The following is a 16,161-nucleotide window of genomic DNA, read 5'->3' on the forward strand; positions in this document are numbered from 1 at the left end:
ATAATAAGACTTATAATAATGTTAGTCATAACTAATTTTTGTTATGTTAGACTAACTTAATTAACAAAGACTTAGATATGTAACATTATTCAATCTAGTTATGCTCACTGGTTTTCTTCCTTATAGAAAAAGAAATTTCATTAACATACAACTATACAAGAGAAAAAAATTACCAAAGAAGATAAGTCATCTCCGGACTACAAATACACAAAGGTGTAAGGAAGACATAAAAATTAAAATGCTTAGCTACTAAAAACACATGCTAATCTGTGACTATCAGCTAAAGAAATTCCAACAAACAGACTATCAAAACTTTTTGATGAGCACCAAAAAGAAGCCAGAAAAATAAATAAACAAATAAATCATTCCTATCACAAAGTTGAAAAGGTACCTTTAAAAAAAATCCTGGAATTCCTTTCCAACCACATGTCTCAGCACTACAAAAACTGCAATAGAATCTTTGCTATTTTACATGAGCAAAAACATCTTAATAAGAAAATTTCCCAAAAGGTAACAAAAAGCCTAACCCACAAAGACCTTGCCGTAGGTATTAATTCCCATTTTTTCTTAAACTTGGAATCTTTTGTCATCAAAATAATATCACTTATTTCACTGTCATAGTCATCACCACTCCACTAGCTAGTAGTTCAACTCACCCCATCACCAGTCTGTTTTGTGTTTTTCTGCTCTGTTCAGTGATGCCTCTTTCTTTGTCTTTGTCCGCTATTGCACCTTTTCCTGTTTTTCTTTTTCTCTCCCATTTTTGTTAACTTAGACTGCTTCGCTGCTTGGTGCATACACAGCATAATACAGGTTGCAGAAGCAGGCTGCAAGAGCAATAACCATAATCACAGCAATTCTTTTGACCTTTTGGTTTCGCTAGCACTTCTTTCAACCATAGAAATCATTGCATGTCTGTATCAATAAGGTCCTCTAATTAACTGAGCTTGCCTCTCTTCAGATCAATAGAATACATGTAAACTATAATCTACAAATTACCTAAGAAACTAAGACAGAATGAAAGTATATTGGATCAAACAAATATTCTCTCATTTGCCGCACATTTTTCAGGTGTAAATTAAAACCATGAATATTGATACAATCGGCATCACACATTGTGTGGCCAAAAGAGTCCTATTCCTACAGCTTAAGTGTTCTTGTCTATATACTGTCCCTAACGATATTCATTCTGCCTTCAGCAAGCATTGCCAAAAAGAATAACTCCAATAATTAATACGCGAAAACAGTTACCCCCGAATATCCAATTGTTAATTTCCCAAGGAAACCCAACAACACTTAGACACCAAACTCTGATTGTGCTTTTGTGCACTAGGCCGCAAACAAACTGATGTTAATGAATACGGGAGAGAAGTATCCAAAAGAGAAGTATCCAAAACGGGAAAATGGGCATGGCTGGAGGAAGAAAAAACGTTTAACAAAAAGCACGGGAGGGAGGGAGAAGCAGAACAGACAACAGAGCAGAATGCAAAACAGAAGCATGAAGGAGGGTGAGTCGAAATGTTAATGGAGCGGTGATGAGAAGTATGTGAGCATTTAAGTCTTAGATTGTAAGACGTTGATTTTCTGCCAAATCAATGATCTAGATTGTGTTAAAATTTTGTAGAAGTTACACAAGTCTCAGTGGAACCCATCTGTATGGCAAAAGAATATTAAGCTCTACGGAATTTAACAAGAAAATGTCATTATAATATATACTTGATCGAATAAAAAGTTGCTAGTGAGGAAACCACTGTTGTTTGTTACATATAATAAGTTATATGAAGAGCATACACAATTATGAATTAACTGACGTATTTGTTGTTAGCATACACAGAATTGGAGGATTGTTCTGTACAGTTATTTCTTGACAAGTGGCCTAAAGAAGCATAAAGCAAAACTGGGAGGCAGAAAAGAATAACAAAAAGAGGAAATTACCAGCAAATTAACCAGCAAACCTCAGTGTTGGCACAAAATAGGAAGTAAATTGATGCCATCACAACCACTCCCACCTCAGCATAGTAGCAAGAATCCGTTATCCTCAAGCATATATGAGTATGTGGGCATTACCCCATCTTTCTCAATAGTAGTTGCTCCAGGAAAATCCGAAAAACTGATAACTTCAACTGACTAACAAGCCAAGCATAGTATATCAGAATCAATAACCGGCTAGCACATGCAGAAAACAGTTTCATCCGAATGCAGTGCCCACACATGCATTGAGCAAAAGCATACCCTGGGAAAACTACTCTGTACATCTTAAGTTACTTAAATAGACCTGTGATTGAATAACTATCTTCCCAATTTTAAAACCAGGAACCACTGTGAACCCAACCTTTGCCCTCCCTTTGTTTGGCCAAGCTAATCGCTTTGTAATGTCTTCCATGTATATCATGGAGAACTCCACGCCCCTTTCGACTTGAAAAATCTCAACGGCAGGATCAAAAGCATGAGCCAGCTTATGCAATGTCCATATGGAGCTTGCCATTCCAACAAACGCTTCATAGAATATACTCAATGACCTCCATGACCTCAAAACTGCTTCATTCTGATCTAGATCAACGAAGATGGATGACTCCATCGATGGATGGATAAGCCTCTCGTACTTGTGCTCACAAAATCTCGAAAAGCTGCAACCAGGATGAATTCCCAGCAAATCCATTGGATTGCTAGACACATGCTCAAGCAATTGCTTCATCGAACCGTCCTCCTTTTCCAAATCTAAACCATTAGAAGCATCTTGATCTTCTTCTCCTTCTTTCAAACTAACTCCAAAACATAATGAATCAAAACATTGAAACATTCCCAAACAGACATAGGACAATAACGCATACTGATTGTGACCTTTCTTAGCATACTTAACATCAGGATGGACTGCATTCGCCACCAATCCCAAATCCCATTGTGCCTTCCTCATCAACCCTATCAAAATCTTGGTGAACTTATGTGTCGCTCTTGAAGCATCGTGCAACAATGAATCAAAAACTCTAACAGTTAACAACACATCACAGCAAGGATTCAAAAGCTTCTTAGACAACCTAATGTTACCCTTGTGAACTCCATCAAGCTCCCTCCTTCGAGCGGAGACCTCGTCGTGCTTCTGTTCAAGCTCCAACTGCAACCGGTTCGAGAGGGTTCGAAGAATCCGAAGCTTGCTCTGATTCTCTTCCACTTGAGCTTCGAGGCAGGATCCGATTGGGAACTCCGACACGGATTCCGGCTCGCGGCGCCAGTCTCGGTAGAACCGCTTCAACTCGGAGAGCCTGTGGAGGTGAGAAACCAAGACTCTGTCCGTGCTCTTCACGCTCTCCTCCACGAAAGGAACATGTGCGCTCTGCAATTGGAAGTACGAAGCTTCGAAAGCAGAAACCGTAGCGAAGATCGATGAAACCAAGTTCTGCGTCGTTTCTCTGATCTGTGCCGCAGTTAACGGCGTCGTTTTGGGAGGGGAAACTTCAACAGGAGTAGCGATCTGCACAAGAGGGAGTGACGGCGGGGGAGGCGGCGGCGGCGAGGGCGGCGTAGGCGGGGATTTCTGAGGAGATTGAGGCGGAGGGGTTTCCGGTTCCGGAGAGAACTCATCCGAAGGGTTTGGGTCGGGTTTGATGACGACGACTTTCTGGTCAGGGATGATTTCTTCGGCGGAGTCGAGGAGGGAGAAACCGTCGGAGTCATCAGGAACGGTGCCGTTTTCGTCGGAGAAGAATTCGAAGGTTTTAGTCTTGAAGGCGAGTGCAAATTTCTGGAACATCTCGGAAATTTGCGGCGGTTTGTTGGAGGTGCCGTCCATTTCCGTCATTTCCCTTTCCGTTTGATTTCCCCTGTTTCTTTCTTTCTTTTGATTCGAAAGAAAGTTGAATAAGAAAAGAAGAACTGAAGAAGTGAGGTGCGGGGTTTCGATAAATTGAACTGAATTGAATAAAATTGACACTAGTGAGTGTGAGTGCTTATTGACGCTGGCACGCTTCTGTTAGTTATTATTCTTTGGATGCCTTTGAAGGAATGGTATTGCCATGTGGGGGTTGGATCCATGATTTCCTCTCATTATTCATTAGCTTCTATGCTTTTTGCTTTTTGAAGACTTTGATTTGATTAAAGGAAAAAAAAATTACTTTTAGCGAGGCAGTTTTGTTTTGTTCTTTTCTGGTTTCCCACTTTCTTCTAGGCTGCTTCTTAACGGTAAAATGCTCAAAGCACTCAAGAAATGAGAAAGATTAATCACTATTATAATTTCTATTGTATTTCTATTAGCTAATAACATAGAAGGAGAATTTATCTAAAAGGAGAAATACTTTGCTAATTTTATTTTAATGTTTAACTTAGTAGTTAGTATACATTACTTTTTGTTTTTAAATTTTAGATATCATTTTTGAATTTTTAAATTTGTGAAATTTTTATTGGTTGATTATTAATTAATTTTTGTTGTTTATATTGTGTAACCCTAAATATCATTTTTAAGAAAAGCCTGTTGGGTTTTTCTCTCCTTTGTGAGGCCCAAGCCCAACATTTTGAGGGTGTCTCTTGCACCCATTGTGCCACAACCCTAGTTCAGATTTTTGGGGTCATTGAGAGTGAGTGAGAGTAGCCACCAAGTGAGAGAGAAGGGGAAAAACAAAATTCCCGTTTTTGTCCAAAGCAGTAAATTTCAAATATCAGTTTCTCAGTTGTTCACCGTTGGATCGGCTTGAAATTTAAACTGCATGTTCTTATCATCTTGTTCTTCATTCTGGTCGGTGGAGATGTTGATTGGAGATTTGCAGTGAGAGAAATTGGCTTCGCAAGAGAGAAATTAGGTTTCCCGTTTTTACACAGAGCAGCAATTTTGGAACGGCAGTTTCTCATTCTTTCACCGTTGGATCGACGTGAAATTTGAACTGTAGATTCTTCACATCTTGTTCTTCATTCTGGACGGTGGAGATTTTAATTGGAGGTCTGCAGCGGGAGAAATTGGCTTCGACAGTAGCTCTGTTTTTTGGGTATATTTCATCTTCTTGCTTTTCATTTGTGAGCTTTGGTGCTTTGATGTTTTGGCTGGTTATATGCACATTTTTGTGCTTTGTTTGAGACTCTCTTGTACCTCATTTGATTATAGTGGAGCTATTTCATTGGTCTGGACGACTCGTGGTTTTTACCTCTCACCTTGAGGGGGTTTTCCACGTTAAAATCTCGGTGTGTTCTTATTATTGCTTTACTTGCTATATTTGCTTGTTATAGTTGTTGCCATATTGTGTTGTGAGTGCTTCCATATTGTTTTTGTGTTGGACATTTGTGTCGTTTCCGCTGCTAGGCTCTATCATACTGGCATCAGAGCTTGTTGGTATTTTTCTGGGCTTGTGAGTTTGTGAACAATGGAAGCTAATACTAATACTAGTAGGATGATCACTCTTAATGGTCCTAATTATGATTTGTGGAAGTCAAAAATGGAAGATTTGCTTTATGTCAAGAATTTTTATCAACCAGTTTTTGGTACAGAGAAGCCTAATGATAAATCTGATGATGATTGGACTTTGTTGCATAGACAAGTCTGTGGATATATTAGGCAGTGGGTTGACGATAATGTGTTGAACCATATTATTGGAGAGACACATGCTCGGACTCTTTGGATTAAGCTTGAACAGTTGTATGCTCGAAAAACTGGGAATAACAAGATGTTTTTGATTAAGCAGTTGTTGGCTTTGAAGTATACAGATGGGACATCAATGACAGATCACTTGAATAATTTCCAAGGAATTATGAATCAGTTATCTTCCATGGGTATCAAGTTTGATGAAGAGGTTCAAGGATTGTTACTTCTTGGCTCCTTACCAGACTCGTGGGAAATTCTCAGAATGTCATTGTCCAATTCTGCTCCTGATGGTGTAATCTCTATGGATCTTGCCAAGAGCAGTGTTTTGAATGAAGAGATGAGAAGAAAGTCACAAGGTACATCGACTACACATTCAGATGTTCTTGTTTCTGAGTCTAGGGGGAGAAGCAAAAGTCGAGGTCCTAAAGGTAGAGATCAAAGTAGAAGCAAGTCTCGAGGAAAGTATAAGAATATTGAGTGTCATCATTGTGGTCAAAAGGGACATGTGAAGAGATTTTGTTGGCAGCTAAAGAAGGAGAAAGCCAAGGCAAGTAAAGACAAGAGCAAAAATAAAGATGATGGTAGTAATGAAGACAAGGTTAATGTAACTCATGATGATTTTCTTGTTGTTGAAGAGTTTGAATCTGTTAACCTTGTTGATAATAGCACTAGTTGGGTGATTGATAGCGGTGCTTCTATTCATGTTACATCTAGGAGGGATTTGTTTACGTCCTATACTCCTGGTGATTTTGGTGATGTGAAAATGGCTCATCAAGGTGTTGCAAAATGTGCTGGTGTTGGACAGGTTTGCTTAGAAACCTCCAATGGTACCAAGTTGACTTTGAAGCGTGTGAAGCATGTTCCAGATATTCGGTTGAACTTACTTTCTGTTGGTAAGTTGTGTGATGAAGACTTGGATAGCTCATTTTCTCGTGATAGTTGGAAGCTCACCAAGGGTTCCATGGTTGTTGCTAGAGGTACTCGACACTCTACTCTTTATTTAACTCAAGCAAAGATTGTGAAAGATGTTGTTAATGCTGCTGAGTTTGTTGATGAAACTGATTTATGGCATAAGAGATTATGTCATATGAGTGAGAAGGGTATGAATATGTTATCCAAGAGAAATCTTTTATCTGGTTGTAAGGTTGCTTTGCAAAAGTGCAACCATTGCTTTGCTGGGAAACAAAACAGGGTTTCTTTTAAGAGCCATCCACCTTCAAGGAAGCCGGAGATACTTGACTTGGTACATTCTGATGTATGTGGGCCGATGAAGACAAGAACACTTGGAGGGTCTATCTATTTTGTAACCTTTATTGATGATCATTCTAGAAAATTATGGGTTTACACTTTGAAGACCAAAGATCAAGTTTTGAATGTGTTCAAGCAATTTCAAGCTTCTGTTGAAAGAGAAACTGGGAAGAAGTTGAAATGCATTCGTACTGACAATGGTGGTGAGTACTCAGGTCCATTTGATGCTTATTGTAAAGAGCATGGTATAAGACATCAGAAGACTCCTCCGAAGACTCCTCAGTTGAATGGCTTGGCTGAAAGAATGAACAGAACACTGGTTGAAAGAGTTAGGTGCTTATTGTCGCAGTCTGGATTGGCAAAATCCTTTTGGGGTGAAGCTTTGAGCACTGTTGTTCATGTCTTGAACCGGACACCATGTGTTCCTTTGCAATTTGAAGTGCCAGAGAAGGTATGGTCAGGTAAAGATGTTTTTTATGATCATTTAAGAGTCTTTGGATGTAAAGCTTTTGTTCATATTCCTAAAGATGAGAGATCTAAGCTTGATGTAAAGACTAGGCAATGTATTTTTATTGGCTATGGCATGGATGAGTTTGGTTACAGGTTTTATGATCCTGTTAACAAGAAGGTGATTCGGAGTAGAGATGTTGTCTTTGTTGAAAACCAAACATTGAAGGATGTTGATAATGCGGAAAAGCCAATGGTTCAGCCTAGTGATGATTTTTCTGACTTGGATATTACTCCCTCTATGCCTATGGTAGAAGATGGTAGAGTTGAAGCTCAAAATAATGAGCATGATACAAGTGCAGGTGAAGATGGAACAGTTGATCCAATACTTGATGAAGTTGGTGATGATGATCAAGATGAAGAACCAGCTTTAGAAATTCCTGCAAATGCACTTAGAAGGTCTACAAGAGAGAGAAAGCCTTCGTCAAGGTATTCTCCACATGAGTTTGTTTTGTTGACTGATGGGGGAGAACCTGAATGCTTTGGAGAGGCTGTTGAAGATGAAAGCAAAGCTCAATGGCTTGAAGCTATGCAAGAAGAAATGAAGTCCTTGCTTGAGAATGATACCTTAAGGTTTTGAGTTGGATGTGGTGTCTTCTCATCTTATGTTCTCTCGCTTGATTCCTCCCCGAAATCTCCCCGGTTGTCGAGAGCTCTCCACGTTCGACCCAACTAAGGTTTTGAGTTGGATGTGGTGTCATCTCATCTTATGTTTTCTCACTCGATTCCTCCCCGAATTCTCCCCGGTTGTCGAGAGCTCCCCACGGTTGGCCCAACAAGTGGTATCAGAGCCGATGGTTTAATCGGTCTGGTTTAAGGAGTATTCAAGGTGAAGCATCGAAAGTCTTCCCGGCAAAGGTGGTCCGGGCGGCGTGTCCCGCGGTGTTTTGCGGCGGTGTGATGGACGAATACTCGTGGTGGTGGAGGAGTTAGAAAGAGGGGGAGTTAGTGCTTGATGTGGAGGCTCACACTTGAGGGGGAGATTGTTAGTATTGCAAGTGTGAGGAGTGTTAAAGTTAGTCCCACATCAAAGAAAGCATGGAAGAGTGAGGAGTTTATAAGATGAGAGACCCATTAACTTGACACCTTAAGGTTTTGAGTTGGATGTGGTGTCATCTCATCTTATGTTTTCTCACTCGATTCCTCCCCGAATTCTCCCCGGTTGTCGAGAGCTCCCCACGGTTGGCCCAACAAAGCCAACTTGCATGCTTTAGTTTAACTGACAATTTAAAATCCTGCCATAAAGGAGACAAATTTCATCAACTTTTATGTTGATGAAGAACTTTCAACAATGTTTGGCAGAGCAAGTTGCTTCTAAGTTACATAGTTGAAAAAGACAGAACAAGCACAAATGGGAGGATATTGGAGTAGCTACATTTGATTTTGAGAAGCTGGGTAAATAGTTTACTCAATGGGTGTATGGTTTTGCCACGATTTACTCTTTGCTCGTCATCTGTTTGACGAAATGCCTGAAAAAAGATAATGTCATCTCCTGGAGTTAATGTTACTGGATAGCTTTGCAATTTTCTGAAAAAGAATAATAGGGCACTCAGAATAGTGGAGCATGAAATCAAAGTTTCTGCATTGCATCCAAACTTGTGGTAAGTCAATGTTAATATACTCTTTGGGTGATTTTATAGCTGATTTCTTTAGATTTTGAGTGATATGCACTTTGAGTTTTTTTTTTCCCTCCTTCAATTTTTGAGATTTTGATGTATTATATACTCCAATCTTCATAAAGTGTCGAGTAATCAATAAATTATTGAAAACAAGTATGCATATAATGGTTTTCTAATTGGTTGTCTGCATAAGTGTTTATCACAGGTTTCTTTCTTTCTTAGAAATATATATAGAATTCAAACTCAACAAGAAAACACAGCAATTGGAGTTATAAACACCAATTACATTTGTGTGTCTACATCTTTATTGAATAGAAATAAGCATGATAGTTGAGCTATACTGCTCACAGTAATCACATTTTATATTTTATCTAAGACACATGATTAGTGAATTGTTCATGTCCTTAGCGCGAATCACCATGTGTAGGTACTTTCAATTGCAGGAAATTCTTGAACCAAGTGGCCGAAAGTTTTGGATATCTTTTGAGGCCATTTTTGTAATCCACAAAGTAGATTCCAAACCTCACAGTGTAGCCATAATTCCATTCATAGTTGTCACTAAATGACCATGCAAAAAATCCTTTCACCCTCACCCCTTCCCTGCAATATTTAAAACCAGCAACATTAGAAATAATACTACACTAAACATATGTAGACAACAGATTAGTTAGGAAAAATTGAAAAACCTTATTACTAATTAATATTATAGCACTTACTTGATTGCCTTATGAACATAGTAGAGATGTTCATCATAGTAATCAATTCTAGTCCCATCTTTAAGGGCTTCCTTAAGTGGAATTTTTGGATCATTAACTTCATCTATGCCTACATAAATTGATCCATTGTTTTCCAGAAACATGAGGAAACAAATACTAATGTGACATGAATATTTCATAATTGTACTATAAATAACTTTTTTTAAAAATATGAGTGTGTTGTTAATATGCATTACCATTTTCAGTGATGTAGATCACAGGGTTGTTGTACTTTTTCTTGATGTACAGCAGAAGTTCACGAATTCCTCTTGGATAAACAGACAACCAGCTTGAAGCAGCCTGAGATTGTATATAAGAGGTTTGTTTTCTTCATTTAGCCAGAATAATAACTGAAGTGAAGAATTGATATGTTGTTACAAATGCAAATAAAGTGAATATAAATTCACTTACAGGTGGACCTATAGGTATTCCGTGACGCTTATCTGTCACAAAAAAAAAAAATCTTGCATCATTTAATATTTATAAATAAATATCATGAATTGACCAATTGTAGAGTTCTATGTTTCTTCAAAATCAAATGGGTTAGAATTAATAAATGTGTGAGAACGATAGCATCGTTGATTACAGTATTCCTTCCATTTTATAGTCGTTTTGAGTATAAAATGGAAGAAGTGGTATTAATTTAAGATATGATAATTTCGTAAAACATGTTCTTACTTGTAAGATTAGCTAGAGAATCAGTGAGGTAGCTAGGGTTGGCATTTATATCTGGAGCATTAGTAGCATAATAGGAGGTGTAGTAGTTTAGTCCAATAAAATCAAAGGACCTTCTTACAAGCCTTGATTCATATGAAGAGAACTTTGGTAATCGATTTCCCACCAGATGCACCATGGAACTTGGGTAACGTCCTGTTGTCAATGGCTCCATAAACCTACAATTTCATTCATTGAATAAGCTCTCATAGTACACTGAATTTAATGACAAAATAAATTGCTTTAATTTCTAATTCATTAATTACTTGTCATGTTCTTTATTTTCTCAACCACTCATTTTTGTAGTCATCTTTACGAATCTTATAACCACTACAAAGCTCATGTGACGTGTTAGTTAGAACCAATACATTAGAGCAAGAAATTATAGTTAACTTCCACAAATGAGTTTGCATTTCATAAAGCATTTATAATTATAATTTTATACCATCCAAGCATGAAATCAAGGCTTCTCTGTGCAGCACTACGATCCGATATAGTATTACTAAGTGGCATCATCCAGTGACAATTTAGTGTAATTCCTATCTTGCCCCCCTGAAATCTCTGTGTACACAAGAAATGAAGGTTAGTTTTGGTCCCAATATCTCGAGAGATCCATCACAGGGACATGAAGACACAAACTTATTTATTTTCATCGTACAAATATATCATGAAACCTGATATCTAGTCTGGTAGATGTTAACGGCAGCTGCATGAGCTAATAACATATGGTGTGCCACATTATAGGGTTCGGTCGCCGAATCTCCGCCGGTGCAGTTAAGGTTCTGCCAAGGTGAACATCTTCCCGGTGCATAACTCCCTTTTGCATAGCCATGCTTGCTGAATGTCCATGGTTCGTTCAACGTACTCCAATGCTTCACTCTGTCTCCAAATTCCTCAAAGCAAAGCTTAGCATAGTCTCGAAAATCGTCCCTATATAATGTGAGATATATAAATTTGGAGATCATGTAATCTTTAAGATTGCGTTTATTTACAGACACACTGAGACAGACACACAAAATCGAGTTCTTTCATTATTTTTGTTAATTTTATATTATTATATTTTTTTTCCCAAATTTTTTGAATAAAAAAATAAAACAAAATATAAAAATATTAATTTTTATGTCTGTGTCTTGTTCTCAATGTCATTGTCTTGTCTTATTCTTAAAACCAAAGGCAGCTAAAAGACGAATTTGATCATTAACTCGTAAATAAAATGAATACTCAAGGCGTGTTGATGAATATTTTTAATGTAAGGTAAAAGATATGTAAATTACACTATCTTAAGGCTTAAAAAGCCACCATATTCTTCTTCCAAGGTTTGAGGAACGTCCCAATGAAAAATGGTCACAAAGGGTTTAAGACCTGCATTGAGTTACCAAAAGTTGCTATACTTGCATTAAGTATAAATTAGTGCAAAAACAAATAATTACATAATTAAAATATAAATAGTAATGTAGGGCCATGACCTTTGTCTTTAAGCTCATTGATGAGGTTATTGTAATAGTTGATTCCTTCTGTGTTCACACCTCCACTAACCCGTCCCTCTGAAATTAATTAGCCAATTAATCTAACTTAATTAAATTAATAACACTCAATTTACACAACGACAATGTTTTTTTTTTTTTGTACGTAATATGTTACTTTACTTGGTAGTATCCTGGACCAAGAGATGGAGAATCGATAAGCATCCATGTTCATATCCTTCATGAGCTTAAGATCTTCCTGCATATATAATCAATAGTATTTTGAAAAGAATCTCTCCTATTTTCTTGATTAATATTTTTGTTGTTCAATTTATTACAGCACCTTGTAACGATGATATTCATCGACGGATACATCTCCATTACTTCTGTCTTGTATTTTATCTATCATGTATTAAGCACAATGTAATAATTAATATATAACTTAGCACATGCAAGATAGAACTCATATAACTCATAATATTTTTTTAATTGATAAATTTATTTAAACAAAAAAATGTAATTGCTGAGCATAATGTAATTCACAACTTAGCACATGCAAAATGGAACTCAGCCACTTTTTCTTTTTTTACAATAAACAATTTTATATAAATAAAATAGAGGACACTTTTTTAATTAAACATGCACACAAAAAACAAAAAAGAAAAGAAAATTGAACGCATAAGCCATAAGACATTGAAATTGCTACAAACTAATAAATCAGAAAACCTGGATAACTATGAGTGAAATTATCCCAATTACTTGGTCCTCTGCCACCTTCATTTACTGCGCCTTCAACCTGAAATTGTGCATAAATATATTCTATTAATACGTGCGTTCAAACATTTTTTCCCCCTTCAGTACATATATGAAATGTTAAATAAGTTACAATAACACTAGTTATGTTAATTATATTAGAGTCACAGATAATTCTAAGTTTTTAAATGGTGAAAACTCATGTGCAGTCAACTTTACGTGAAGTTGATAGTTTAGAGCCGTTAGATGAAAATTTAGTCAAATCAATTAAATTATCTAACTACTTTCCGTTATTGACTTCACGTAGCCGCCTCCACTTGACTTTTCACCTTTTTAAATACTTACAAAAAAAATTGATAGATCATCCACAAAGTGATTCTCATAATGTCTAGTGCAGAAATCAAATTCAGATTTTTTTTTTCTTATCATTGTATGATCCAAGCTAAGACCATCTTAAAATATATGACAACACATGAAAAAATGTATCATGGAGGTAATTATTCCGGTATCTTTCAAAAATTAAAGAGTAAACTATTCTTTTTTTATATATTATCACATAAAATACATATTGATCAACATCTAAGATATAAATCTCTTTACTATTTTATTTAAATATAGAGTATATAATTGAATTAAACTGTAATTAATTTATCATATTATTTCAATTTTTATAGGATTATAAAATTTGAAAAATACTTGTGTAATCTAAGAATATATTATTTAATGCATGTTTTAAAAGTTTTTTTTATCCAAAATTTCACTATGTGTTGTAGTAATTAAATGTATGATTATTTCATACATTAAACAAGTGTAAATAAAACATACCTATTATTATACAATAATATATGAATTTCAGAAGAGCACTGAAGATTAAACAATTGTTTAAATAGAATGCATTGCATACCTGGTATGCAGATGATCCTGACCCAAAAATGAAATCAGGTGGAAAACTTGTTCGGCCAAAATATTCAGTAGTAGTAAGAGTGCTGTTGAATATAATTTCATCAGCTTCAATGGTTGTTAAGCTAAGAAGCAATAAAACACCAAGGAGATGATGGGCATTAATGAATGCCATAACTGCTCTTCTTTTTTTCACTTCTAAGAAGAATGGTGGATATGTTGGTTGTTGGCTGCAATGAGCCCTAATATATATAGTGAGAACTGAGTTGAGCTGTTCTCTTTTTTTTTTTTTTTTGTACAAATGAAAGGAAAAATAAAAACAAAAGAAGGAAGGAAAAAGAAAAACAAAGCCAAGTTAATTGACTGAATTTCTATCTATCTAAACATATGAAGTGACAAAACTTAGCTTATTCTAAGGCTCAAGTCATTTCACATATTCTTTTGCATTTAAAATCGCATGTTTAGCCATTTCACATACTTTTCTTTATGAAATAATAATCTTGCATGACCGATATAACATTTATTATTGTGTCATATACATTTCGGTACATTTAGATTACGATTTGCTTACAAGGTTAAGACATTATTGAGATATTGACATAAAAATATAAAATCGTATTTAATAGATGAGATATGAATAGAAATATTATGTCAAGAAATATAAAATTAGTATATTTTGTGTTTATCCTAAAAGAAAAGATACAGAGACATTAATAAAAAACACAATTTATTTTTTTATTTTTTTTATTATTTTTTTATTTTTTATAATTATATTTTTCTTCTCAAATTTTTTGAATGAAAAAAATAAAAATAAATTAAATTTTTATAATTTATTCTAATTTATTATTAAATAAAATACAAAAACACAAAATTTTATATCTCTATCTATTATTATATCCTATTCTTAATATCTTATCTTATTCTGTTTTCAGAAATAAATACAGCCTTAAGTCATTAAGTGAGTTTTCTTAAATTTTATATGATATATCTCCCCCTAAATTATTCTTTATGGGTTTAACATTTTTTTAAAATATAAGTATTCATAATAAACTCATAGAATTTTCTATATATATTACAGATAATCTCATTATAATAAGGATCTACTTTCGAAATTTTTTTGAAAAAAAAAAAGAAAAAAGTTCAAAATTCATTTATACTATTATTGTCTTGTCTACTTTGAAACCAAAAACGAAATGAGATATTTGCAAATATTATATATTGTTGGTTTTTTTTTTAGATTCTAAAAAGAGTTGAATAAAGATTGTTTTAGAATTTTACTTCTTTTGGCCAAAGTGAAGTAAATAAGATTATGACAGAGATTATTTTTGTTTATTTTATAAATTGCGTAAAATTAAATAGAGTAATGAAGGAAAAGAAGATTTACAAAATTATATATCTTAGTAGTTCAGCTTTTAAGTACAATGAGATTTATAATTAATCTCTATTACAAATATAATAAAATTTTTACTATAACTATCAATTACAACAACAAATTCCGATGAGATAAAATCCAAGAGTTTAAGTCAAACTCCCTAATCAAGTGAATTTCAAGAGTTTGAATTATCGTTGGATTTTTTAGCAGAAATTTTCGACAATAATATTGATCTTTTTAAATATAATTTTAAACTCACAACGATCTTAGCATTGTTGAATTTTGCATCAGTCTCCAACCATAAAATTGAGTCAATATTTTTTAGAAATTTAATTTTTCACCTTATCGTCAGACAATCTAATAGAAATTCTAATAATAAATTTCATAAAAAAAATTTCACAGTAATTCTGATGGTTTTAAGCGTATTTTTAGTAATGCAAGATTTGATACAACATATTCAAATTAAGCATGTTTTACCACTAAACTTGAACCAAACTTATTAATTTTTTCTTAAGTGCGAACCCAAAACTTAACAAAGAAAAAATTGGAAGAACTTATTAATCATAACTAAAAAACAAAATCAAGAAAATATCAAAAATGATTAAAAAAAATCAATGTAATTTATTAGGATATTATTGCATAACGAGCGTACGAACCTTGTAATTACAAATGAAAAATATGAATAACAAAAATAATAGAGTATATACCCATTTTGGTCCTCAAAAAATTTTAGATTGGGCACTTTAGTCCCCAACTAAAATTAATTACTCGATTGGTCCCTAACAATTAATTCCGTTAGTCACTTAGGTCCTTTACTCCGTTAACTCTAACGGATGACAAAATAGTCCCCGACAACTCTAACAGGTGACAAATGGTCCCTGATCTCCTCTGTTTAGAAATGACATTGTTCTCTCCCAATTTCCATCATATCTCGCATAACACTAGCAGTTTAACATTGTAACTTCAAACTACACAATGAACACTTTATAAATTTAATGTTCACAAGAACAAAATCCTCAACTTGTTCTCAACCAATTCATACTCAGGAAACTAATGCCTATGTCTTTTAACTAGTTATCGTCTTCGATGGATCCCATGAATCTAGACAGCAAGTCTGATTTGCTAAGACCCGTCGTCGTCATTGCCATCTCCCTCCTCCTTTGCCCTATCATCTCTATGACCACATTGTCCACCACTCCGATCGCTTTCTTCAGCTTTTTCTCCGAACCAATGTTCAGTAATCGCTTTAGTTTTTATATGTGCGGGA

At 35.0% G+C, this 16,161-nt stretch overlaps 2 protein-coding genes and 1 long non-coding RNA gene across 5 annotated transcripts; 1 reads left to right on the forward strand and 2 right to left on the reverse strand.

The window, feature by feature from the left end:
* Positions 1 to 392: 392 nt before the first annotated feature.
* On the reverse strand, positions 393 to 4,140 carry LOC112801837 (protein GRAVITROPIC IN THE LIGHT 1). Of its 2 annotated transcripts, none has more exons than XM_025844780.3 (2): positions 1,936 to 4,140; positions 393 to 915 (listed from the first exon to the last, which is right to left on the reverse strand). In XM_025844780.3, the coding sequence occupies exon 1, from the start codon at positions 3,794 to 3,796 to the stop codon at positions 2,243 to 2,245; it is 1,554 nt and encodes a 517-aa protein (XP_025700565.1). In that variant the 5' UTR covers positions 3,797 to 4,140; the 3' UTR covers positions 393 to 915; positions 1,936 to 2,242. The 2 variants fall into 2 exon arrangements, with proteins under 2 accessions (XP_025700565.1, XP_025700564.1); XM_025844779.3 differs by having other exon boundaries at positions 393 to 827; positions 1,936 to 4,073.
* Positions 4,141 to 8,514: 4,374 nt separating this feature from the next.
* On the forward strand, positions 8,515 to 11,337 carry LOC112801840 (uncharacterized). Its single transcript, XR_003202117.3, has 3 exons — positions 8,515 to 8,919; positions 9,899 to 10,011; positions 11,151 to 11,337. It is a non-coding gene; the product is annotated as an uncharacterized lncRNA (long non-coding RNA).
* On the reverse strand, positions 9,181 to 13,754 carry LOC112801838 (cyanogenic beta-glucosidase). Of its 2 annotated transcripts, XM_025844781.3 has the most exons (13): positions 13,527 to 13,754; positions 12,596 to 12,665; positions 12,213 to 12,271; positions 12,053 to 12,128; positions 11,873 to 11,950; positions 11,681 to 11,768; positions 11,081 to 11,336; positions 10,852 to 10,967; positions 10,371 to 10,585; positions 10,104 to 10,135; positions 9,890 to 9,992; positions 9,654 to 9,762; positions 9,181 to 9,537 (listed from the first exon to the last, which is right to left on the reverse strand). In XM_025844781.3, exons 1-13 carry the CDS (start codon positions 13,695 to 13,697, stop codon positions 9,342 to 9,344), a joined length of 1,569 nt encoding a protein of 522 aa, XP_025700566.1. In that variant the 5' UTR covers positions 13,698 to 13,754; the 3' UTR covers positions 9,181 to 9,341. The 2 variants fall into 2 exon arrangements, with proteins under 2 accessions (XP_025700566.1, XP_029154250.1); XM_029298417.2 differs by lacking the exon at positions 12,213 to 12,271 and having other exon boundaries at positions 13,527 to 13,665.
* Between the last annotated feature and the right edge of the window lie 2,407 nt (positions 13,755 to 16,161).

This window comes from Arachis hypogaea, chromosome 5 (assembly GCF_003086295.3).
Source record: "Arachis hypogaea cultivar Tifrunner chromosome 5, arahy.Tifrunner.gnm2.J5K5, whole genome shotgun sequence".
In the NCBI taxonomy this organism is placed as follows: Eukaryota; Viridiplantae; Streptophyta; class Magnoliopsida; order Fabales; family Fabaceae; genus Arachis; species Arachis hypogaea.

Bases quoted from the DNA above. Each gene is read 5' to 3' on its own strand.
- LOC112801837 (XM_025844780.3), bottom strand. From the start codon at position 3,796: ATGACGGAAATGGACGGCACCTCCAACAAACCGCCGCAAATTTCCGAG.
- LOC112801838 (XM_025844781.3), bottom strand. From the start codon at position 13,697: ATGGCATTCATTAATGCCCATCATCTCCTTGGTGTTTTATTGCTTCTT. The intron at 12,666-13,526 runs GTATGCAATGCA...GCACAATTTCAG, and splicing joins CAGGATCATCTGCATACCAG to GTTGAAGGCGCAGTAAATGA. The intron at 11,951-12,052 runs GTAAAGTAACAT...AATTAATTTCAG, and splicing joins TTGGTCCAGGATACTACCAA to AGGGACGGGTTAGTGGAGGT.